Genomic DNA, 27,007 nt, shown 5'->3' with positions numbered 1-27,007 from the left:
AAAATTCATGGCCAAGATGCACATGAAAGAATGCTCAATATCATTAATTATTAGAGAAATGTAAATCAAAACTACAATGAGGTATCACCTCACACCAGTTAAAACGGGCATCATCAGAAAATCTACAAACAACAAATGCTGGAGACGGTGAGGAGAAAAGGGAACCCTCTTGCACTGTTGGTGGGAATGTAAATTGATACAGCCACTGTGGAGAACAGTATGGAGGTTCCTTAAAAAACTAAAAATAGAATTACCATATGATCCAACAATCCCACTACTGGGCACACACCCAGAGAAAACCATAATTCAAAAAGACACATGCACCCCAGTGTTCACTGCAGCACTATTTACAATAGCCAGGTAGGTCATGGAAGCAACCTAAACGCCCATCGACAGATGAACAGATAAAGAAGATGTACATATATACAATGGAATATTACTCAGCCATAAAAAGGAACGAAATTGGGTCATTTGTCGAGACGTGGATGGATCTAGAGACTGTCTTACAGAGTGAAGTCAGTCAAAAAGAGAAAAGCAAATATCGTATATTAACGCATATAAGTGGAACCTAGAAAAATGGTACAGATGAACCGGTTTGCAGAGCAGAAGTTGAGACACAGAAGTAGAGAAAAAACATATGGACACCAAGGGGGAAAGCAGGGGTGGTGATGGTGGTGGTGGTGTGATGAATTGGGCGATTGGGATTGACATGTATACACTGATGTGTATATAACTGATGACTAATAAGAACCTGCTGTATAAAAAAATAAAATAAAATTCAGAAAGAAAGAGAAAAACAAATACTGTATGCTAACGCATATATATATATGGAACATATATTTAAAAAAGGTTCTGAAGAACTTAAGGGCAGGACAGGAATAAAGACGCAGATGTAGAGAATGGACTTGAGGACACGGGGAGGGGGAAGGGTAAGTTGGGACGAAGTGAGAGAGTGGCATGGACATATATACACAACCAAATGTAAAACAGATAGCTAGTGGGAAGCAGCTGCGTAGCACAGGGAGATCAGCTCAGTGCTTTGTGACCACTTAGAGGGTTGGGATAGGGAGGGTGGGAGGGAGACGCAAGAGGGAGGAGATATGGGGATATATGTACACTATAGCTGATTCACTTTGTTATACAGTAGAAACTAACACACGTAAAGCAATTATACTCCAATGAAGATGTTAAAAAAATATTATGTAGCAACTTAAAATGCTTATAACATTTTAAAAATTTTATTTTAAAAATAATGTATGCCAGGCTTCCCTGGTGGCGCAGTGATTGAGAGTCCGCCTGCCGATGCAGGGGACACGGTTTTGTGCCCCAGTCCGGGAAGATCCCACATGCCGCGGAGCGGCTAGGCCCGTGAGCCATGGCCGCTGAGCCTGCGCATCCGGAGCCTGTGCTCTGCAACAGGAGAGGCCACAACAGTGAGAGGCATGCGTACCGCAAAAAAAAAAAAAAACAAAATAAAAAAAATAAAAATAATGTATCCCATGATTAATCTTATATAAGTGCTTATAACAATTTGGCAAAGAATATAAATGAAGATAACTTGATGTGTTTTGTGAAGGAATTGGAGGTTCACTGCCACATTTCCTAGCACTCTGCAATAGAAAGTATAGGACTGCATCTGTTAGAAAATGGTCTGGGATTATATAGATGAAAATTTACTTCAGGAGTATTACTAACCATGTGATTTTGGGCAAGTCACTGAAATTTCCTGAAGCTCACCAATCATGTTTAAAATCTTATTAATTGCCAAATAAGAGTTTAGGTTGGTATTATTACACGAGAGGTAAAAGCCAAATGTTTTACTTTATACATCAGATATAGATACAGACACATATAGAGATATATGAAATATAATACATATTTTGGTATTTATTTTTATAAACATATACATATATATGTGGGCATATATACATTCACCCATATATATATATATATATGCTTTTGTATTTATATTTTATAAATATATAGACATATATGTAAATAAAATTTAGATATTAATTCAGCGTTAACAATAAAGTAAACATATGTTATTTTAAATATTAGAAACAAAGATTATAGTCAGCGATGCTGCAAGAACATCTCTTACCAACTTCAAAATGGTAATGCCTCCACAGTGGTATTCATGTAACAAAAATTAATATTTTTTGCATCCAGATCTCTACATGATTTGTGCCCAGATTCATCTTGACTACAACATTCTACACAGCATATGCCTTTGATTCCCCAGATACTTACCTTTCTTCAGACTTTCCACATGCTTCTGTGCCTCCACAACTCTGTGTAGATAATGCAGCCTCGTCCACACTTGCCCTTTATCGACCTCTTAAAACTCCATCCATCCTTTCAGCTCTGATGTTTCAGAAGCCAAGGAGCCTTCCCAGGTAGAACTAATGACTTTTCTTCTTTTGGATCTTACCCATCTTTGCTAGGAACTTCCTCATGTCACTTACTTTTCTGTTTCTTCTCCATTTCACCACTTGCCCTATTATGTCAACCTATCCTGGTAGTAAATTACTGAGGACAGGAACCATGTCTCATTCATCTTTGAATACCCAGAACTGAACACAATCTCTGGCCCATAATAGGTATCATCAAATGTAGGAGGGAAGAAAATAACACAAAGGTCAAGAGAGAAGGTACGAGGGAGTGAAAAAGGAAGAAGAAAGAGAGACAGAAAAAAATGATAATTGTAGATAATTTCTCTAGCCGCTTTGGGGACTCAGCCCTGGCTTATGTAAGCACTTGATAAATATTAATAATTGTCATGTATCTGGGGACCAGAGACATTTAGATACAGTTATAAGGTAACAGAGCCGTTAAGTCGGGAAGGAGGGTGTCAAGATTCAAACCAAGTCTTGCTGCCTTCAAGGCTCAAGGGAGACTCAAGAGCTATTCTGTACCATTGCAAGAGTCACTTCTTAAGGCCATGCTGGTTTGCCAGAGGAAGGGCACAGCACTTCCTGAATGCCAGTGATGTGTGTGTGTGTTGCAGATTAAAGAAGCCAGGGGTTCTCATGGTTTCGTTAGATATTGTACCCATTTCATAATTGACATTTGAGTTATTTATTGAATGTCTCAGTATAAATTTGTGGTGCACTGTTCTAATATTTCAGATATTCTCAGGATCACTCAAAACAGTGATGCTGATGAGCTATGTATACTAGTAACACTTCAAAAATTGAATTAGTTAAGGATGAATTCATGAACAATTTCTTTTGATCTATATGCTTTATCAGCAATGCTTTGGTTTTTCTACTTTTGAAGTTCCATTGTTATTTACTTCTCTTGGAAAATGTATAGTTATGACAGCTAAATTTTCCTACAGGAATCCATAGGAAAATTCAGTTCATCTGTCAGAATTGAAAATGTATTATCACGTGAATATTAGGGATTTGGAATGTGGTCCAGCACTGAGAAAGGTCTTGGACAATGTCACAGACTGTGGCTGAGCAAGGATACAAATCTGGGTCTCTAGAATCTTAAGTATGAATTATTAATGAAATAATACACTGCCCCTTGGCAAAGAAAGAACAAAAAAAAAACTCCATATACTTAACTACAACTTTAAAGTTTTCCCACTGCGTGGATCACAGCCACGTCTATCTTCATATCCATATAGAATAACATATGAAATAGTTGTAAGTGAAATAACAATGATACCCCATCTCTATATTTTTACATACAATGTTCATAGTGCATTTAGTGTACGGACTGTCGCTTCTGTAGCTCCTGGATTCCCCTATTAAGTAGTTTTGCAAAAGCCACCATTTATAGCATCAACACACAGGCTAGCCAATAACTGATGTTATTTAAAATGCCAATTTTCAGTTACACTGAAATCCTCGCAATTATTCCTATTCAGAATTAAGGTGAAATTTCTTTTCCCCTAAATGAAAACACTTCCAGGGACTCCTCAATCAAGTGGAATTATTTCTGTGAAGAACAGGATGACACTATTCTTTCCTTAAGCTATAATTCCAATAACTAATTATATGTATAATAAGTATGGGTGGTTTAAAAAGCAAAGCAAAGGTCGCTACAAAATTGGATGCTTTCTCTTAGCAGTTCAGGACTTGGGCAGACGAGAACGGGGGGTGGGGGGGGGATTGAGTAGATAAAGCACAAGCTCTGTTTTCACCGACTAAGAAATGGAGCCAAAGTTAAGAAACTATTTTCAACTCTTGGAACCTCAGTCTCCTCATCTATACAGCAGAGATAGTAACATCCACCTGAGGTTACATGAAACAGCACCTAGCACTTGTTCACAGAGCCTAACAGATACTCAAAACTGATACTATCCCCAAATGTTAAAGTGGCCCTGATTCCTCTAATGCCTCAGAGGAATTGTCTGACCCCAGATCTCAATCAGACCCAGCACGTCATATTGCTTTTAGCCTGCTGACATGGACAAGTGCAACATGGTGTTTTAAGAGCCCAGGATTTGATATGGGACATCAGGGTTGATTTCTGACCCTTCCGATTCCAAGTGTCATAAATAACCTGGGTAACTTTTTAACATCTTTGAGCCCCTGTTTTTTTCCTCCGTTACAAAGAGATAGTACTTACCCATAGGCTTTTGTGTTCATAAAATGATTATTAAGGAAGATAATGCATCTAAAATATTTAGCCAATAATATAATAGTAACTAGCTGATCACTAGTACTGCTACTATAACTACCACTAATTCTACATTATTGCTGGGTGATTGTAAAGATCAATCACAGTAAAAATAATAAGACTCCATATCTTACTGAGCCTCCTTTGTGCCAGGCCCTACACAGGTACGAAGTCTATGTGCATACAAGGTGCCTAGCACAATGGCTGGCAAAGAGTAGATATTTACCTGGACAGGTATTGAAATTATTATTACCATCACCTCATCGTTATTTTTTACAACCACCCAGTCAGGTACCTATTGCAGTTCCTGCTAAAAGATGAAGACTCATGAACTTTTGTGGCCTTATTAAATTATTTATATTCCATGAGCTTTAACACGGTTGAGACAGTAATAGACCTGATATTCCTCTCTGTATTTCCTGTTACACCGACTGCTCTCCTCTACACTTTGGAGGGTCTAGATGATCAGCAATCACTGACTTCAGAGTGCTCTGCGTGTAAGTTTGCCTGTTAGCTTCAAATAATCGTCATTGCTCTTCCTCTTTTAGTAATCGCTAACCCAGAGGTGCTAGACCAACTCAGGGACCTCCCTCAGGGAGCTTCCAGTGACTCACTGACCCTGATTTGAAGTATCTATAAAATGCAGAAAGTAAGACAGGCATTGACGAAGACTGCCATTGTTAATAAAATTTTCCAAATTAACTAAATCCTCAACCTCAAATTTTTAGAGAAATGTTTGGCGAATAAATTCTGCTTTTGCCCCATGAGTCACTACATGTTTAACAACAGATGATCACTGTATGATTTCTACATGTGAATGAATAAGGTTACCATTCATAAAATCATAACACAAGGCTTCAGAGACATGAGGTATCAATTTGCTTCCATCGCTTTAACACGGGGCAGAGGGGCACGCCTACTTCCAGGAGAGGGCTTTGGCCAGGAAGGGGACGGTCTTCCTATAATTATTATAGCTGCTACCATGAGCACCAAACATGTGCTGAGAACTTGTCCCAACTGCCCTCAAAGTAACAATCAGGAATCCGACTGGGCTCGAAAGAAATATTCTAGGGTTTCCTACCACTGTCATGCTTCTACTGCGTTTTGTTTATTAGTCAAAGACCTTTATAAACTATTGACATGTACAAAAGTAAAACATGTTCAAGTACTGAGAGGAGTCACGTAATAAAATCACTTGACACTCTGCCAACTTGATTCGTTTAGAATAATTTAAGGGCTATCGATCTCACAACTAACTAATCCTGGAAAATCTCCTCACCACTCCTTTTGTGCCTTTCAATCCAATACCCTCCTTGACCCCTTTGTTACATTCCCAAAGTTCTGTTTTTGAAATCTTCCTACATTCTTCTTTGGGGCTGCAGGCTTGCCTTCTTCCCAGCAGAGTGACTTCCCTCCGTTCCTTCACATTATCTCTCAAAATAGAATTCTCCTCCTCCTCCCCTCATGCCTCTTCTCCAACAATGGTGCTATGTGATTCCCTCTTCAGCAGATCCATGTCAGTGCAAGAAGCACCATTAGCTTCCTTCCCCTGGCACCGTAACCGTCCCTCTTTTTCACTGTTGCTTATTATCATAGGTTTTAGTTTATTTATTCTTTTTTTTTTTTTTTTGCGGTACTCGGGTCTCTCACTGCTGTGGCCTCTCCCATTGCGGAGCACAGGCTCTGGACGCGCAGGCTCAGCGGCCATGGCTCACGGGCCCAGCCGCTCCATGGTATGTGGGATCTTCCCGGACCAGGGCACGAACCCATGTCCCCTGCATCGGCAGGTGGACTCTCAACCACTGCGCCACCAGGGAAGCCCTATTTATTCTTTTTCATTTTTAAGGTTTTTTTCTCGCACCAAAATTATTTCTACTGTGCCAGTCAACACCTTTCAGCTCCCATCGTGGACCTAATAGGGCAGGTGGCACAGAATGCCCTGGGCTCTATTTTGTACAGAATAAGGGGAAGAAGCAGTACAGCTAAATAACCGACAAGGAATCAATCTGTGGTTCCCCAAATGTTTGTCAATGACTATTCTGTATAGAACACTGTTTCACGTACTCAGGATACGGCGGAGAAGACAGACTAGGAGGCTAACTTCACATTCCTTATACGCTAAGTGTAAAAGCAGGGGGAGGATTGCAATGTGCAGAGCTACACAAAACCGGGTAACCAGGCTTACAACTCCCTGGCTTTCTGGGCTCCAGCTACTTCCTTTGTGAAGCTGGGAGAGTGATACTTACCTTGCAGGAAAAAAAAAAAAAATGAGACAGACATATGTCACCTGCAGGAGCTATTCGTTATCGGTCGTTCTCATATACATAGGACACATTTAACTATAATTAGCCCTGGACACTTGTGAATATTGAAATCCAGGTATGATTATACCCCACAATAGGGAGGCAAACATAGGTGAATGGATGTCTGTGTCCCTCCAGGACAGAGATAATTAGACGTGTATAAACAAGAAGCCTTCTGACCTTCCTGGGAGGCAAGCCCGAGGCAAAACCAGTCAGAATGGGATGTGAGGCAGGTGTTCCAGTTAACAGAGAGTTACCATACAGAGGGTTAGTGAGGGCAGATTTTTATGGATCTATTGTTCCCTTAGTGACAGTTGTCAAAATACATCAGAGCTCTGTTTCTTCAAATACATTAAGTGGCTTATGATTTTGATGCTCTATATTAAAATTAGAAACCCTAACAAATAGGTAGTTCTTCCTTTTTCTTCGCTGATTTTTAAAAACTTACATGACCCCCCCTTCTCTTTCTCTTCCTCATTCTTATCAATCTCTTCTCATGCCCCATTCGATACTCCTTTCCCTGCTGTATGTATTCTTCTTTTTAATGTCTTTGTTCCAATAAATCTAAGTGAAGATACATTTTATGGGAATACATGTTTGGTGTGTGAATGCATGAATGAATGAATATTGAAGCTCGATCATCTCTAAAAGTCTGCTTCCTTCAATGCAATTCAATAGTCACTCACTAATTACCCCCTATTTGCCAAGCATTAGGCATGGTGCAGGGGTCTGTGCATGATCTCTTTAGTAGAGGTACCCACGGTAGGCAAAAGACTGGCTCCTTCAAACTCTTAGTTGCTCATGGTAATTACAGGACCTGAGGTTTATGTGTTCATTTGTTGTTGACCTTCTCGCAATACAAAGAATGCAAGGCACTAATTCTGAGAAACCTGCAGTCTCTCCTTCCACATGTCATTGTATGCAGTGTAATGAGAAATGAAATACTCTAGGAGTAACCTCTGTGCGTGAACATGAGTGCAATATACTTAAGAGAAATCATGTGATACAGAGAAAACATTTTTGGATGAGGACAAAGGAATACATTTGTCTTTAAATCTGACATTTATGTTTTGGGTGACTTTGTATACGTCACCTACCCTCTCTCATCATGATTTCTCTGTATTAAATTAAGACCACGGGCACTTTGTTTCTAAGATGAGCAAGGGATTAAATCAAAGAAATGTGGGTGAGGTTGCCTGGAAGACATACTTTTCCTACTCTTTCAAAGTACAACATAATAAGTGACTTTTACTCAAGGTCACACTGCTAGTAAATGATGATGGAATCCAGAATTTTCTAACTCTAGTTCCAATATTTCTTACCATAAGTACTAATGTGCCTGAGTAATAGCATGTTTTTTCATCCATCCTTGTTAAAAATGTACATTTCCTGAAAACCTATGGAACACATCAAATATACTGTGTCCTAGACAGAGGCATATTGTACTGATGATCACTAAGATCTGTAATGTTTCCTTTGTCTTTTTCTAGCAGTTGTTGCCAAATAATGGCCCCAAAGGGCTCCAAAGATATGGGGATGCTTTTGCTTTTTCCTGAACTTATCAGGCATTCTTTCAATAACTATTTGCCCAATCAATTTCAAAGTGTAAAAATTCTTTTTTGTTGTTTTATATATTTAGAGGCAAATAAAATTCCATAAGCCTCACTACCTTCATGTATGCAAATAATCTATTATTATGAGTGAATTCTAGGCATCCATTTCTGGTGTGAGTGAACCTAATATCCAAAGAAGGCTCACGTGAGGGAATCGGGAGGGTGATAAATAAAATCAATCTTTCCTTCTTCCTTATGGTCTTTCACATTTATGCTGAGTCTGTCAAAACACTCCAAATAACTCTAATTTCTAGCCCACCACCAGCAGGGCAAGAGAAAAGAAACCATGACACCATCATCCACCCTCTTTAATTCCTCATCTTTGCAAAAGTTTGGATAACGCTATTCAAATCAGTGGCCGTGGAGAGAGCACCTCCAACGAAACAGGCACTGTACTAAGAGCTGGAGATATAAAGACTGATGAGGTACACATACAGTTCTCTGGTCTGGAGTAGTTCACAATCCAAAAGATCAGGCAGGAGTGATCAGCTGCCTGCTAAAATACAAATTCACCCCCTCCAATTTTGAACTTTGCTATCATTTTATGCACTACTCAGTCATAACACTTATCACACCGAATTTGTTTTCCGTATGTGCTTTTGTTCTTATTGCAGCATCTAACTGGCCTGCCCCTCTCTGTCAAATTTACTAAGACTTTAAGCATCCTCTTTTCTATAAAAAGATTCCTGCTCTGATCTTTTTCACTCAAAAAATATATGACTATACATTAGTCCCCTCTACACTTTGATAAATACCATAAGACCAGATAGAAGTGATTTCCATGATTCCTTCATGAAAAAGGACAGTCACACATTCAGAATCTCAGCACCCACTGTATCCCAGGTGCACACCGTCATGTGACCATGAGCAAGTCACTTTATCTCTTTGATGCTCTCTTCATTTGTAAAAACAGCATTGTGATGTCCCTACTCAAATGTCAAATTATTAGTGAGGCTTCCCTGACCAGCCTTTATAATAATAACCCCTCTGGGCTGGTACTCTTTTTCCTTATTCAGCTATCAAAGTCTCTGCCTACATGCATTCCAGAGGGAGCAGACAGACAGTAAACAAGTGGGCTTTCCTAGTTTACTGATGTTTACCGAGCCCCTAGAACAGTACCTGACACATAGTTGTCTCTCAACGCATTTTAATATTTTTCAATGACTCAGGGCATGAATGACTAATTTTCCTCCCTGTGAGCTTGTGAGGAATCCCACATAAAAGTAAACACAGACAAGTAAATGACTATCACAGACCTCTTCCAAAGATGTGTGGAGGTCTAATTAGAGCTGGCTTTCCCCACTTCTTCACCTCTGTAGTGAAAAATTCTAGCCGCAGAATGCTCAGGAGCCAGAGCAGGATGGGTCTACTTAACAGGGAGCCGCGTGGTGTAATTAATTTATCCCAGTGAAGCATTCAGAATACCTTAGCATCAAATTACTGTTGTGCTTATTCTCACTCTTACATAAATATTGCACATGTAAAAATTCAGCACCTTGACGTCCACTGAAATAGTTGCATGGAAAATGAGACAAATTGACTCAGGGACAGGCGTTGGCATTCAGCACGGGGAAAGACAGTCTTCTGTCAATGGGGTAACCATGAGCAGTGGAGCAGATATACAGAAACCAGGGCCTACGACAGGTGGGGTGAGGGCTCTGAAAACTCCACGCCCCCCTCGGTTCCTCAGAGATCTGAACACGTGGGTGGATGAGGTTTTTGGTGTGTATTAAATGTGAACAAACCTCAATTTTCCACCCAAATTCATTTTCAAGCCAATGACCTGTTAACAACAATATTCATGTAAGGGGGCGGTATTTGGGTTAATGTTCTTCAGTGGGAATTATAACTTTGGCAGGTAAGGGAACTCAAGTAGTTGAGTGGAAATTAGGTGTGGACACTCTAAATATGTTATCTCAATCTTAACCTTGCAAGAGCTCTAAAAGTAGCTATGATCATGCATCCTTAAGATATAAAGAGTAGGGTCTTAGGGACAGGAAATATTTTAATGATGGTCATCAACTCGGGAATGTCGGTGACAGAAGTTGAACCGAACTCTTATTCCAAAGTTCCCATTCATGACTTCCCACACTATATTGTCTCCTCTGAAATTCCAAGCCACATAGGCATCATTGGAATCTTTCTTTCTCTCAGAAACACAGTGACCATTCAGAAGCTCAGCTTTGTTATAAGTGTTTACATGTAACACAGAGCTTTTGTTTGTCTTTTTTGCTTTCTTTCAGCGTATTTTTTAGTTGCTTTAGATGACAGTCTTCAATAACTATTTTCCAGAGTGTAGGAGGCACGTTACTTTAGAGTTCATATGAAATGTAAATAAGACAAACGCTGTTTTTAAATGTGTTTTTCCTCATATCTATTTTCAGCTGTGATAGAAAGTGATGTCATTTCAGAATAGATTCCATTATGACAATTCTAATATTTTACAACTGCAATTTGGGAGACCTGGTGGATAGAAAATGGAACACGGTGGGAAGGTGGGGTGATTTCCTTCCAGCTATTGTAGAACAACTACAGATACACAGAGTGAGAAAAAGTACCACACTTACAAACATTCTCTCGATACCCAATTATTAACAATTCTTGTTCAAACAGTTGCCTCACAAGGGAAAGATTTTTTAAATACAATTTTATGAAGTTAGCAGAACATGAGCGTTAAAAATGTTACTTTGATATCAAGTCATCTAAACTCAAGTGACCTGACTCAAGTCATAGAAAGAACAAAGTTAATCCTATGAGAACGAGAACGTTACGGGGCTACTTCTTTCCCTGACCTGGTTTTGCAAGAGGACTGAGGACCAGTGAGGTTTGTTGCCAGTTCTTTCAAATCACTAAATGTTTTAGCTTTATTATCCAAGGCCTAGTACATTTCTGTTATTACTATTTGTGTCTGGGATTGCTAATTTATACTCTGCTGAGAATGAGAGCAAGGGAATCAAATCTGCATTTTGTTTCATCGTGTAAACATAGTCATTATTTTCATGTATAGCTCATGAATGTGTTTGTTATTAAATAGCACAATTAGGTGATCTCAATTCCTGTCTTTAAGAGAACCACAGGTGTCAGAGTGCAAAGGTAGCTTTTAAGATAGATAATACCACAGCAACATTATTAAAGTTAATGGGATGGAAAGGAAAGTTCCAATAGTACTATGTCACACACAATAAAATTTTACCGCATATGGAAACTACTTTTAAAGAAACTCTCCAGATTAAAAACAAAAAAAATCTATCTAATTATGGCTATGCTTGCATTTACCAACCAGTTCAATCCCGTTAAACTTTTGAACACTAAAATCGCTAATTTACTTTTCCATTATTTCTGCTCCTCACGGTCATCTAAAACAGCCTGGCTTGGGGCTTCCCTAGTGGTGCAGTGGTTAAGAATCCACCTGCCAATGCAGGAGACACGGGTTCGAGCCCTGGTCCGTGAAGACCTCACATACTGTGGAGCAACTAAGCCCGTGCGCCACAACTACTGAGCCTGCGTGCCAGAGTGTGTGCTCCGCAACAAGAGAAGGCACCGCAATGAGTAGCCTGTACACCACAAGAGTAGCCCCCACTCACCATAACTAGAGAAAGCCCACACGCAGCAACGAAGACCCAACACAGCCAAAAATAAATAAACCATTTCACTTTTTTTTTCTTTACTGTATTTATAGACCCACATGCTTAGCCCCTGCCTAGGAAAACACAAAACTTGTGTCTTTTTCACTTACTCTACGCATAGTACCAGGCACATAAGAGTTTGGAAACGATATTTAGTCTATATATATCGATTAAACCTGTATGGGTAGAAATAACCATTTATTTCCATATTATAGCCATAAAATCTTCTAACTAAGGGAATAAATATAAGCCTAGAGACCAGTACTTACACTCAAATTTTCTTCTAAATCAGGGTTTCACCCCAAGTGGAACGTCCCTCCAGTTTTTGAAAAACGAAGAAATGATTCTCTTGAGACTGATTATTCTTTGCAAGTAGCTCTATTTTAGACTCCCTTACCCAATATTCCTGAATCATCCATATTTATATGAACCAATTATTCTCATTATTCAAGAACGTTGTTTATTTTTTCCTCTTTAATTTCATGAAATTCAATCCAATCCTTCAAATAAAAACAACCCATAATAATAATAAATCAACTATCTCATTCCCTTACATCTTTTCTTCATGGCACTTTGGACAATAAACAATATCCAATTGATGTATTTTAACATAATTATTAATGTCGAAATCTCTCTAGTTGTTCTGTAAGCTCCAGGAAATCAGGGCCATGTTTACCCCATTCATCATTTTGTCCCTGAGAGTGGAGGTGATCAATAAATATCTATTTACTGAATTGAAAATAAACATTAATATAAAAGAGGGCATTAAAATGTTTATAGAGTCTCTCTCTTCTTTTTCTTCTTTTTAGTTTCTGGACTCATTGACTTTTCACTGTTGTTGGGTTTTTTTTCCCCCAGTCCTCTCTATTAGGACATAAAAAGCCTAATGCAGCAGAGCTTGCAATCAGACAGATGTGGTCAGGAAACCAGCTATGACTTTTACTACCTGGACAGCCTCCAGAAATTAATTTGCCTAGAGTTTTATTTCCTTTATGTAAAATGAGGATCATAGCACCCACTTCACATGGTCACTATGAAAATTATAGGAAATGGCACATAGTAGATGAGCAATAAATAGTACCTTCCTTCCCTTTGATTTTATAAACAGAATATAATACACAGTGTTACGTGCCACTGCCAAGAGAGGTCACTGCTTCTGGAAAGGGAGACATAAATGGACACAATAGTGTTATGGGCTAGTCTTATGTAGCATCTATGAGCACATCCTTGTGTCCTTGGTCTGTCATAAGCAATGTCACACCGAATGGTTCCAAATAATCAAATGGTCAGATGCTAATATATATTAAATATGAGAATATAAATATATACTCTAAGCTTCTAGAAGCACCCATTTTTCAAATCCAAAATTCTCTGGGATCTGAAATTGACAACATCTAAGTCTTTCTGAGGAAGCCCATTTTCTAACCACGCTCATCCTTGATTTAATTGTCCATGTTTATTGGTTAATTTATAACATGTTTCTTGTACAACTATCACAAGGAACGCACAGTGCTAAGCACATAGGTGCAGAGTGAGAACTAGACAGGATTCCCTGTAATTACGGTTGAAATTTTTGTTTTTTGGTAGTCTTTCTTATAAAGAAAAATTGTGGTCTTTCATGCTTAAGTCCAGAGGAAATTATCTCACAGGAATGTTTCTAGAATTTGACTTATAAGGAAACAGATGAAATATTTATATACTCCTTCTAATGCAGCCTCTCAGTGGATTCCTATCTGTGCACTAGACCTATCTCAGTTGCTTTAAGAAAAGTGGTGTCCAGTATGAATTAACCCCCTTCTCTGAGCTTCCAAAATCATATATATATATAAAACCATAGATAACATTTTATGATATTTAATACACTATTTTCCAAACTAGAACAGTTGAATGTTAGATAATCCTTCTTTGGGGAGCTATATCTAAAGTCACATTTGCTAGAGTATTTTAAAGCAATTACTGTGCATCAGTAACGTGTTCAAAATAGTCTTACGTGCTGGGGACGCAGAGTTAGGCCAAAAGGATGGAGTGCGGTGGGGATGGAACTATACAAATAACCTGCTATCCTTAAACAAAAACACCAAAGGGGTGTTCATATGTGTGTGTGCATTTTTGAATACATAAGGTTAATCTTTGATATCCTTACATAAACCATGCTTTGCTATAAAATCAATGAAAACACATCTTGTCTTTCTTCCCTAAGCCATTTTGAAATTCAAAGCTATATTTCAAAGGAAGAAAGAGTACCACCACAGAAATAGAAACTACAATTTATTTCTGCAGGGACATGATTCATAGTAAGCTGGGAAAAAAAAAAAAATCCTGATCCTAGCTGGTCTACGCAGGCTGGATGGGTGTCATGGGGGAGTATTTGCTTCTGCTTCCACCTAAACCCATCCCAAAGCACCCCAGTGTGACAGCAGCTGTAACATGTTGAGGACTCTGTGTAGTTCAGGCTTTCTCTTCACCATGCACCTCCAAAGACTTTGGTTTCTCTGAAAATACATCACTTTGATTCTACCTATGGTCAGCACTGGACAGCTCCCTCTGAGTTTTAAAAAATGTTCAAAGGTGTAAGTAACATGACAGTCACACTTCTTTCAGCTTACCCAAGTACGTATAATTGTTCTGGGTTTGGGGGGGAAGACTGGGTAGGGAGATTATTTTTAGTAATCATCAAACAGTTTTGTGACCACAACACTTAACCCACTTTACCTCCCTCAAGAGACTCCAGGCAGGGAAATAAATGATTGTTAAGTCAGTGTGTGCAAGCAGCAGGCTGATATACTCACTGGGATATGAAAAATTAATCATCAGCAAGACTACGGAGGGATAGCATTTGTTGAGAATACTATCTCTAAATACTGCGCAGATTAGAACATTAATCCATTAGGTATTTAAAATGACATTTTGTCATCATCATATCATCATTTAGTTGGAACTAAAACAACACAGTGAGGTTTAAATATAGGTACAGGTGGCATTACACACATTAGATTCTCATTACTCACTCATTAATTCATTCATCCATTTTTTCCAACAAATATTGATTTTGAACTATATGTACCAAATACTTGTCACCTGCCTGACTTTGGCCATATTATTAAACCTCTTCATAATCCTCATCTTTAATAAGACATTTAAAAATAGCTACTTCATATGGGGTAGGGATTTTACAAGAGTGCAAAGACTTAGTTTGTTTGTTGCTGCCTACAATTTTATTGAGCATCCATTTGTGGTTCTTCTACCTGAAATGTAAGGCATATGATAAAGGAACTGTCTTTCTCTATACAGTCTTTTGGCCTTAAACAAGCATAAACTCACAGATTGATACTTCCTCCCATCTTTAGTTGCTCTGAACACGTATCTGTGTGTTTCTGTGTGTGTGTGTGTGTGTGTGTGTGTGTGTGTGTGTATGTTTGAAAGGGATGTCTCTAGGCTTGTATTTTTTCCTCGAAAATTATTTTCTGTATAAAGAGAATATAAATTGGATGAAGAGTGCATTAGGAGGATGTCTCCACAGGTGAGAAAAGCACCCTTTGGTTCCCTTCCCAATCTTTCTGTCTATTGGCTTCATGCCTGAGGTTCTTCAGGGAGAACCCCTGTTCTTTCAGGAGGCTTAGAAGAGGTTCCACATGTTACAGAAGAAGCTGTGCCTGCTCCTTCCCCACCGCTGACCACCCACTTCATTGGAGAACTTGATCTGGGGTGTTCTGTAATTTTCAAAGTGAGTCAGCTGTGAGATGGGTGCTTTTATCCAGCACTTAGAAAGGGGTTCTTTATCTGCTATGATGAAACTGACCCAGAAAATTGGTTAAGCCAGCTCCCTCCTTTTCCATGTTACTCTTTCCTTTCAGTCAAACTTTCCACTCCAAATCCAGAGGTTTTAATGGAAACAGATGCCTTGTATTAAAGAATGCCGAAGTACCTTTCTCTCTACCATTAATGTAAAAGCTTTGGGTTGTTCTAAGAGGAAATGTCCAATCAAAAACATCACATTTTGTTTGATTCAATAAAAATTAAAGTATAAAAATAATATTCAATAAAGATACAGACCTACTAGAGAATGGACTTGAGGATATGGGGAAGGGGAAAGGTAAGCTGGGACAAGGTGAGACAGTGGCATGGACATTATACACTACCAAATGTAAAATAGATAGCTAGTGGGAAGCAGCTGCATAGCACAGGGAGATCAGCTTGGGGCTTTGTGACCACCTAGAGGGGTGGGATAGGGAGGGTGGGAGGGAGGGAGACGCAAGAGGGAAGAGATATGGGGACATATGTATATGTATAACTGATTCACTTCGTTATAAAGCAGAAATTAACACACCATTGTAAAGCAATTATACTCCAATAAAGATGTTAAAAAAATTAAAAAAGCAAAGAAAAGCTGTATTCACCAGCCACTATGACTTTGACAGATTTTCAATACTTAAAGAAAAATTAATAATAATAATATTCAAGGTAGTCTAAATTTGTCAAGATCAAAAGCAAAGTATGGAGTATATGCTTTTTTCCCCTCCAATTTCATGAATGATTGGAAACAGCATTATAATCAGTATTTTTAAAAACTGGATACTTAGTCCCAAGAGGAGATGGTACTCGGCCAAAGTCATGCAGAAAATTAAAAGGAGTTTGGATTCCTAAATTACAGCCTCAATTTATTTTATATAGAAATGTCTCTTAAAGTAAAAATCTTCTGATACCATTGAGGAAGTGAAAGCTACTGAATTTCTCAATATCACCTCCTTATCCAATTTTTCCCCTGACCACATATCCCTTTGATTTCCTGTGCTAAAAGGCCTTATTTAACCGTTCCCCCTACCCCAGACCAATCACCTATTAAAGGATGCAGTTTTTCAGGACACAACCTTTGGTATCACTACCTTTTAAAAGGCTTCTTTTAATCTCCTCTTTCCATACTAGTTGGTTTAGCTGGCACTCCTCTCCGTCCCTATGTCATGAATTCTGGCATGTGTCCTATGTTATCACACCATTTTGAGTGCCCATATACATCTCTTTTAGGATTTATCATACATGACATTGCACCCTCAATGCCTGGCACATGATTTACCAGAGTGTAGACTAAATATGAGTTGACGTGAATTACAAAGACATTCTCACTCATCAGTGCATATCCTGGCATTGTTGGGCAGCCTGAGTTTATCTGAATATTTCTTCTCAAAGGTCTGTACAAGAAAATCCTTTGGCCAGACCCCTTGGCAGTGGAAATGATAATCTATGTAATCCTGATTAAAAAAGAGACCTTGTATGCTTGCAATTTATCACTTTGGCTCAGAAGGTAAAACAATGACTCAATTCCAAAGGCATTCCATGAAGACTCTATGTATTATCTTGATTTTTAGGAAAGACAACCATTCATTACATGGATTTTTTTTCCCCAAGGAGTATTTTTTTCCTTAGCTCATGTTTACAGGTTCCACTGAGACAAATGTTATTTGTATCCAATGAAGAAAGATGGTCTGAGTTTCAAAAAAAGGTCAATGAATTAAGTTAGTTTATTTTTACACTGGTCATTTTTCATACCCTTGATTGCCTGGAGGAAAGTTTAGACTGTGCTGCAACTTCACCCTGATTTCTTTAGATAATTAAGCATTTATTATTCACTTGCCTTGCATTTTATTTAGATTTTCCATCTTCAATCATTTAGGATGGACTGCAACTGTTTTCTCACTGCTGTCCTCAAATTAGTAGCTTTTAAAATAAATGTCACATTTCTCCCTGTCTGTGCCCAAAATGGTACAAGCAAACATATGGTATTGGGGGTAGCAGGGAGAGGGAAACAAAAAAAGAGAAAACATTTATAGAATACAAATAAGCTATTTTCAGCCTTCTGAAGCTATTCACAAAAATGACAATTCATTTTATAATACTACCGCCTCACATCTTATCTGACACCAAACTGCCTCATATGTCTATGTATAAAGGAGACCTGGGCCTGCTTCCAAGTTCTATAGGTCCGTTTGTAAACCAATGGCAGCCCCAGGCACAAGCTACAATGCGTGGAAGTCAAGTTGTGGTACAGGAGAATGCTGAAAACCTGGATCTTGCAATCAGAGAGACTCACTTTGAATCTTGCTTCAAACACTTTGTGTAATAAATGTATCAATTCTGATCCTCTGTTCTCTCATCAGTAACACAGAGATGACATTAGTACCTATCTCAAAATATTGTGTGGAATAAATTAAATTAAATTTGATAATGCATGCAAACCCAATTAGCACACTGCTGAGAACATAATACGTGTTCAATAAATGAGGTGGTGGTTGTTCACATTCTTGTTTTTATTTTTCCTGTTGTTTATAATTTGACAGAGAGTTTGAGTTAAAGAGGGGGAAGGCATTTTTACCTTACTTTCTCTGAAACACAATTTTGTCAGTTGCAAAACTGAGACATAAATTCTTCCCTCTATATTACTGTGGTTTAGAAACACAGTAATATTTTCCCTTCTTTACTGTTATTATTATTATTACTATCACAGTGACCTCTGGAATAGGGAGATATATTAATAACCACTCCTTCCTTCTGCAGTGGCCCCTGAACCTTTCTATCTTAACATCTAATCTAGAACTAAATCTGGGCAAGAATTTATCGCTGAATCAAGGCTCATTTTTGCAAGTACCAGAATAGCATTGCATTGGCTAGACACTTAAGACATAGTATGAGACTTGGAAATGACATGAATTTTAGTCTTAAGTGAATCTCAACAACAACAACAAAAATCACATGTGAGATTACAATGGTGTTCTTCTCACCACAAAAATAGAAGGAAGACAGGCTGGAAAGCAAGCTGGATTTCCTACCTGGTGCTTCACACATCTTCTCCTTGAGCTGTGGCAAGCTTTTCTCTTTCTCTTTATTAATTTGTTCCTTACTTCTATCCTTCCTCCCCACCCCAACCTCTTCTTGCCTTCCTATCTCAACTACTTATTGAATGACTTTAGGGGCCAAACACTCTGCTAGGCATAGGGATGCAAAATGAACAAATCAGACAAGCCCCATTCTTTCATGAACTATACATTCTAGCATGAGAACTGACTTAGAATTACAAACAAGTCAATTACAAGATAATTACTGATTATGAGATGCTCAAAGAGGATGATAAACAGAAAAAATGGCAAATCTTTCTGCAGTCTTAAGCTTATACCTAACACAGGAGGAGAAGCTCTCCCTCCGAGTGATTGATGTGTTATATGGCAACAGGAAATAATTCCAGAAAATTAGAAAGTAGCAAGCAAGGGGGCAGAACTTCTCTGTTCCAAAGTCCAGAGCTCTGTTCTTAGCATTCTTGTGAGGATAAAACAAGACACATAAATGTATTCTTGTCTCCTATGCTCTGGTTTCCTTTTCTTTACTGAAAATATTCTAGCATCAGTGACCTGCTGACAGTGGTCAATGGGCAATCTTCTTTATAAAGATCATCCCACCAAATGATTCTCCAGATAGAAGCCTGGAGTCCTACAATTCAACCCCGTTCAGACACTATCTACCCAGAGGTAGCATCAGGCTCCACAGGCTGTCACCCATGCTGACCAACTGATTCAAGATCACAGTTTCCCTCACCCCCCTTCTTGGACTTCAGACTCTAGTTGCAAGTCTAGGTTGTTACTTGTTCTTCTGACCAACTGGCTATAAATCAGAAGTCCCCACGACCCCCCCCTTGAGTTCAATTAATTTGCTAGAGCTCTTAAGAGAACTCAGAAAAACATTTCACTTCCTAGATTATCAGTTTATCGTAAAAAGATATAACTCAGGAATGGCCACATGGAAGAGATGCATGGGGCAAGGTATGGGGAAAGGGTGTGGAGATGCCATGCTTTCTTCAGGTGCCACTCTCCCCAAATCTCCACCTGTTCACCAATCCAGAAGCTCTCTGAACCCCATCCTTTTCAGATTTTATGGAGGCTTCATTATAAGGGCAGGACTGATGAAATCATTGGCCATTGGCAAAAGAGTCACACTCCAGCCCTTTTCTTCTCCCCAGAGGTCTGAGGGTGGGACTGAAAGTTCCAACCCTTTAATCAGAACATTGGTTCCCTAAGTCACCTGGTTAACACAACAAAAGACACCTTTATCACTCTCACCTCTTAGGAAATTCTAAGGATTTTAGGAGCTCTGTGCCAGAAACTGGGACAAAGACCAAATATACATTTCTTGTTATAAATCAAAATAGCACAATAGCCTTTTTTTCCCCAATAAATGTACCTATTAACACTCCTACTATCAGTTTTTGACTAATTCACCAAGCACATACTAATTTTATGCATTATTGTTTTAAATAAACATCACATTCACAACGTTTTCTCTTTTGTTTTTGCCATGCCTTGTGGCAGCCACAGAGGCCTACCGCTTGGATTTCTTCTCAAGAAAGAACTTGCCCAAGAGTGCAGTTAGCCGACAACCTCCAGCTGAGGCATTTTTAGGATCGGTTTTAAGATTCAAGTAGAGGACCTACTCTTCCCAGACACATCCCAGCCAATGACTGTGCATGGCAGGTGATAATAAAGCCTGGTCATTTGTGTGTACCATAAGACTCCTTTTAAGAGAAATCTTTGTTCCAGGGACCTCTATGGGTTTGGCCAAGATGCTGTCAAATCTACATTGCCTTATCCTATGTCCTCTCCTCCTAACTAACATGGGTATGAGATCTGTCTGCATCACAGTATGATGGGCTTCCCTGCCTACTTCTGTTTCATCTCTGATATGGATTGAATGCTTTTGTCCTTCTCCAGATTCATACACGGAACTGTAATCCCCACTGTGATGGTATTTGGAGGTGGGGGCTTTGAGAGGTAGATCATGTGGGTGAAGCCCTCATGAATGGTATTAGCGTTCATGTATAAAGAGGCCAGAGAGCCAGCTTGTTCTCTTTCCAAGAGGATATGAGAAGTCAGCCTCTGCAACCCAGAAGAGGGTCCTCACCGGAACCCAACCATGCCCACGCTGATCTCAAACTTCCAGCCTCTAGAACTCTAAGAAATAACTTTCTGACTCTTATAAGCCACCCAGTTTATTGTATTTTGTTATAGCAGCTGGAACTAAGACAGTGCTTCTTCTATCTTTCACAGTCATTAACCCCTAGCAAGTCACTTGTTTTCCTAGCTCCACCTCAGAGTCTATTTCCCAGAGGACACAACTGGTACACATCGTTTGGTCACCAGGAAGGGTATTTTCTTTCCATTTACTTACAAAATAAAAAATCCAAATGCTCACTGGTCTTTGTACATTTTTTCCTATATTTTTCTAATAGAAAATATTAAAAAGTATTCTGAATCTGTTTCTGTGTTTATACACACACACATACATTCATACCAGTTTCATTTTTTTTTTTAAAAGAGAACAAAGGCCTCAGAGATTGACAAATTTAGATGCTTTGGGAACAACTAACACTCAGTTTTCATTTGAACACACTCAAGTGTAATTACGCACACATTTACACAATAAGGTTTACATTTCACTCACACATAGTGATGTTTCAGCTAAAGAACTTAGGCTGACTTTATTATTAAATTTAGCCTCTATTTCCTTCTGCATTGTGTCTGCTTTAGTTAAAAACCTCAACTTCACTCAACCAATATTTATTAAGCAACTATTATGTATATGCTTCAAGTATCATTTTTCTCCATTACATTTTCCACAGTAGTACCAGAATAACTTTCTAAAATATAAGTCAGATAACTTTGTATATGTCACACTGGAAATAATAAGGCTAAAATGAATGTGTTGAGATAAACACTCATTATGCTAAGTAAAAATGTAAATCTTAAATGATGCTGACAATATTTAATTAAGCAAATGGCAGTATATGTCAATGAGATTTAAAATTGCCCAAATCCTCTGACTTAGTAGCGGGCTTTTATTCTCTGTACTTCATGGTAAGTTATTCTTAAGATATAAATTATTTAAATGGCATCATCATACTTCCTTGTATTTATGTTGAAAAAAAAAGTCTGTCTGCCAAAATGGATTGTGAGATACTTGTAGGCTGAGATTAGCCTTTGTGAATTTTGTCTCCTTATATTTAATTTAGCACCTGGAACATAGTGAATGCTGACTGGATGTTTGCTGGATTAATATCCATTGCTGATCCAAAGATACAAACTTACAGTTATAAAGTAAATAAGTCCTGGGGATATAATGTTCAGCACAGTGAGTATAGTTAATAATACTGTGTTGTATATTTGAAAGTTGCAAAGAGAGTAGATCCTAAAAGTTTGCATCATAAGAAAAAAATATATATAACTACGTGTGGTGATGGATGTTAACGAGACTTACTATGATAATCACTTCACAATACATACCTATTATCGAATCTTTATGTTATACATCTGAAACTAATATATAGTTATGTGTCAATTATTTCTCACTATATTACACTGTAAATGGTGAACTTTTGAGATTCCAGTAAACAAAGAAATAGCCAAGGAGCAAAGGAGGAAACTATTCAATTCCCCTTAAGCAATTAACACATTTCTGTTTTGTGGAAGCCACTACACCATAACTATTGCCTATGAAAAGAGAAGTTCAAAGATATCTGACATTGGCTTTGAAATTAAGGACCTGGGTGTGAGTCCCAACTCTGGTCCCAACTCTCACTGTGACTTTGGCCAAGGAATAGGACATCTCTAGACTTTTTCTCTTCCCTCAAAATTCAAAGCTGACTACCTCCTCTACCACTTCCCCAGGGTCATCAAAGAGCACAAATGAGATGAAGGTTATGGCAGACTTCCTCTTTCACTGAGGAAGAAAATGTAATTATGCCCCTAATTAATGTATTTTACAAGAGCTCTTTCCTGTTTCCAAATCTAAATTCAATTTTCAGCCATGACCCATTTATGTATAAATGTACTTTTTCCTCACTTTTAAATGCATGAGGATTTTACTCTTTGAATTAGAAAAAAGTGAGGAGAGGCTTTAAATTTTTAATTTAATTAATAATTGACTTAATGGTAAGACATGGAAATTCATCTCAATATTGCTGAAAACTCATGAATCAAAGAAACAATATGTGTATGTGCCCACATACTGAATTTTTCTATTTGGAGGTCTGCAGACAAAACCACCAGATACAGAAGAAAAGCACACACAAAAGATGGTGTTATATATAATAACTGTAAAATGTGCTATAAAAAAACAAGAGGATAAGTGTGACAAAATGGCTTACTCTCTTACTTCATTGTTAAAATTAAACAATAAAAGATATATCTTCATTTACAAAAACTATCATTTTATGAAGTTATGTTCCAAATCATTAAAAATAGTTTTTTTCTGTTTTGTCTTATATTTTAAATAACTTATTTCCTGTTTGCTAAAATCTATACCGTTGGACTCAGGATACTGGTGGGGTTTAATATTGGCAAGAATAATAATATCTTCATAAGACCTCTAGTGCATAGATATCAGTATCCTGTTTTACAAATGAGGAATCTAATAGCAAATGTAATAATATCCACACATGGAATGATTACCACATGTCGTGTACTGTAGGTTTAATATTTATTGCTTCATCTGATCTTCATCATAAGGCTATAACGAAGGTTCCACAGCACTTTCTAGATGTGTGAGTTGAAACTTAGAAAGCTTTATAAATGTTACTTGCCAAGCATCATGCAGCCGATAACTAACTGTATTTATTCTTAAATCTGATATTTAAGTCTGCCTGCTTTATAAGCTCATTTTCCCAGGGATGAACAATGGTGCCAGGCCATCTGTTAAACAGGTGATACTCTACAAAGGATCTGCAATTCATTTTAATATGTATCAAAATGATCGTCAGGCTTGCCATGTACCTCCCATTGCACAGGAATAACACATTCAAATGTTATTGATAGGCAGTGAAGTACTTAACCATAACATTTCATAATCCACATCCCAAGAAAAGTATTCTCCTGAAGCAATGACATGGTAAATAGAATTCAAAATTTAGGCCACAAACCTGTTTCAGGCTCAATGGAAAAATAAGGTTGCCCTTCCAAGATACTATAAACCAACTTCGCACTGTTTCCATAAACTGGGTCATCAGCATCGGTAGCTGTTACATTAGTGACAGACGTACCTAAAAGAAAGAAAGAGAGAAAATAATAATTAACACGTCATTCTTTGCCAAGAACTAAATTTTGTCAAGCATATTATACAGAAATCCATGTGTAGGAATAAGAAGGAAAAGAAATCATTTTAAAAATATGGAGATAAACTACTCTATCATAACTTCAATGATACAAACCTTTTAAAAGAAAGAGTACTGCTAGGTTGGAGTACTATATAAAGATAGGTCTTTTAGAATTGGTATTATTTAAGATTCCTTTGTAGTTTTCATTTAAAGATACCTATCAGATTCATGTGGGCTTAGAGAATATGAAAAAGATACATATCAAAGAAATATGAAACATAAGGTTAATAATATGATGGATATAACATGTGGCACTTAAGTTTTGCAAAAGCACAACTGAATGTACCTGGAAAAATTGGCTGCTGAAAAAAGTTGTGCAGAAATATCAAAGGAATATTTTATCCCATTTTATTTAATGGCTCAGAATATAAAATTATATTGGAACTACCAAGTAATCAACATGTTTAGATAATTGGGCCTATGGATAACAGAATCAAAACCTTAATTTTTTCCCAGATTAATTTTCTATTTTTATTCACTCATTCATTTAGCAATTGAACACATTCAGCTTGCCTGATACAAAATATATATATTACAACAAAATCTACACTCAAGAAGCTTACAGTTTGGTGGTGAGAGGGAAGAGGAGGGAAGAAACAAATGTACCTAGACATTCAGCTGAATGCAATAGCCCCAGATTTGGATCCCTCACTTAATCCAGCACAGACTGGATACGGTCAGGGACAGCTTTCTGAGAGGCAGTGCATTTGAGTGGAATTATGAAAGACAGGTAGAGTTTAACCAGGAGAAGAAGAGCAGGGGAGGAATTCTAAACAAAAGTCAAGCATAAGTAAAAGCAAAATAGTCTGAGAGACTGAGGGAAATTCTGGGAATTGCTGAAAGTGGGGAGAAATTGGAGAAGTCTGGTGTGGTAACAGAACCATGTTCTACGAGGGCAGGGTCAATGTCTTCCTCACCCAGTAAGCGTCAGACATATAATTATCGAACATATATTTGCTAACTGATGGACGAATGAATAAATTATCTGATGATTTCATGACAAACGGTAGGTAGCTATCACAAATGAGTTTCCTAGAAATAGATTCTAAGATGAAGATTTCTTGAATTTTTACTGAAGAGTCTCTTTGATCAACATCTGTGGGAAAGTGAAAAGGACAAGTCTGAGCAGAAGGAACACTTGGGCAACGATGCAGCTACAACACAGACCTCAGTGGTCTCCCCTCTAGAGCTGGAATAGTCATTGAGGAGATCCATCCAGGACTTTATACTCTGGCACTGACCAGTTATTGGCTGTAGGAACCTCCCTGAGAATGGAGGCTTGGCCCTGGTGCAGGGAGCTATCTTCAGCTGAGGGATCATCAGCCCTGAGCTGTCAATTGTCAACACTCCCAGCAGCTTAGGGAAGAGTGTTTTAAACCTGAAGGGAGTTGAGGGTGGATCTGAGCAGCATTTCTCTACGTTTGCTGAAACAATGTAGAGCCTTTGCAAAATCTTGCCAATCAAAATCTTTCTGAAGTGTTTTGAATTACAGTCACTACAGAGGACAATGTAATGATATTTGTCAAGCAGTTGATTGTCCTGTAAAATTGGAATTTTTACTCAGAATGATGATTCAGAGGTGCTACAAAAGTCTACAGTCAGAAATAAAAAAATGCTCTGAATGTCAATTGTGTAATACATTCCACCAGATACTGGGAACGGTATCAAAAAAATAATTAATAAAGACTCACTTTCAAAGGTAGCTCATCAACGAGCTGGTGAAATGAGGACATGAAAGTACAGTATTTGCAGTTATTTGAATATTGTGTGGGATGGAGAAGAAATGGAGGAAAAACATTCCAGGTGAGAGGAGGATAATAATATAAAAGTGACTAGATTTTTCTAGGAGGAGAGATGTCTGGAAAAGCCAGCCATTAAAGCTAAAGTTGGAGATGCAAGCTGAGAACAAAATACAAGGGCACGTGAATGTCAAGATGGGGAGAGTTGGCTTCATCCTGTAGGAAAGAGAGAAAATATATCAGTTAGGGATCAACCCTAGGTAGAAGGCTCCTCCATTAGTGCTTGCAGATTCAGTTGGAGGCAGAGATATAGAAGATTAGGTGATCAGATGAGTTATGTGGTTTACAGCAATAGTCCAGTTAAGAGGTGACAAAACATTGACACTGGGTAATGACAATAAATATGGGTCTCAACGCTTATTTTCTTGTTTTGGTCCTTGCATTAAGTTTATCTAAAATGTTCAACTGGGGGTAAGCTGAGTAAGATTTTAAAAAATGAATTGCGAGAAAAAGATTCAAGAATTACTGAAAGAAGTGAGTTCAGAGACTGATCAGAAAGGGTGAACTCTTCCATGCAGAAGACCACGCAATAACTTTTTTGTTTTCCTTTGTTTTGTTGTGTATTTATTTAGATTTCTTTTAGGAGAAATGATCTTCCCCCATTATGAAGTAACACATTATCAGGAAAATAAAGTCAAGCTCTATAATCTGTATCATGCTAAGTTAGTCAGTGTGAGCATTTTGTACCAGGCTCTGTTTAGGCTGGAAAAAGAGAAGTGACAAAGTAAAAACTTTCTGTCATCAACAAATTTACCTTCTAGTGAGGGACTCTAAAATTAAGAAATGTCTTCACAGAGGAAAAAAAAAAATCTAGATAGTGTCTGAACAATGACAGTATCTCTGC

General features: G+C 38.1%; 1 protein-coding gene across 2 annotated transcripts in view; it reads right to left on the bottom strand.

The window, feature by feature from the left end:
* CDH8 (cadherin 8) overlaps positions 1-27,007 on the bottom strand; it is a 377,200-nt gene that overhangs the window by 168,799 nt on the left and 181,394 nt on the right. For both annotated transcript variants that reach the window (XM_004280902.3, XM_049703096.1), the window contains exon 5: positions 24,131-24,250. In XM_004280902.3, the coding sequence (XP_004280950.1) occupies positions 24,131-24,250 (120 nt within the window). The remainder of the gene's footprint in view (positions 1-24,130; positions 24,251-27,007) is intronic.

This window comes from Orcinus orca, chromosome 20 (assembly GCF_937001465.1).
Source record: "Orcinus orca chromosome 20, mOrcOrc1.1, whole genome shotgun sequence".
NCBI classification, from domain to species: Eukaryota; Metazoa; Chordata; class Mammalia; order Artiodactyla; family Delphinidae; genus Orcinus; species Orcinus orca.
Note: the sequence above shows the minus strand (reverse complement) of the source record. Positions and strands in the feature narration are given on the sequence as shown.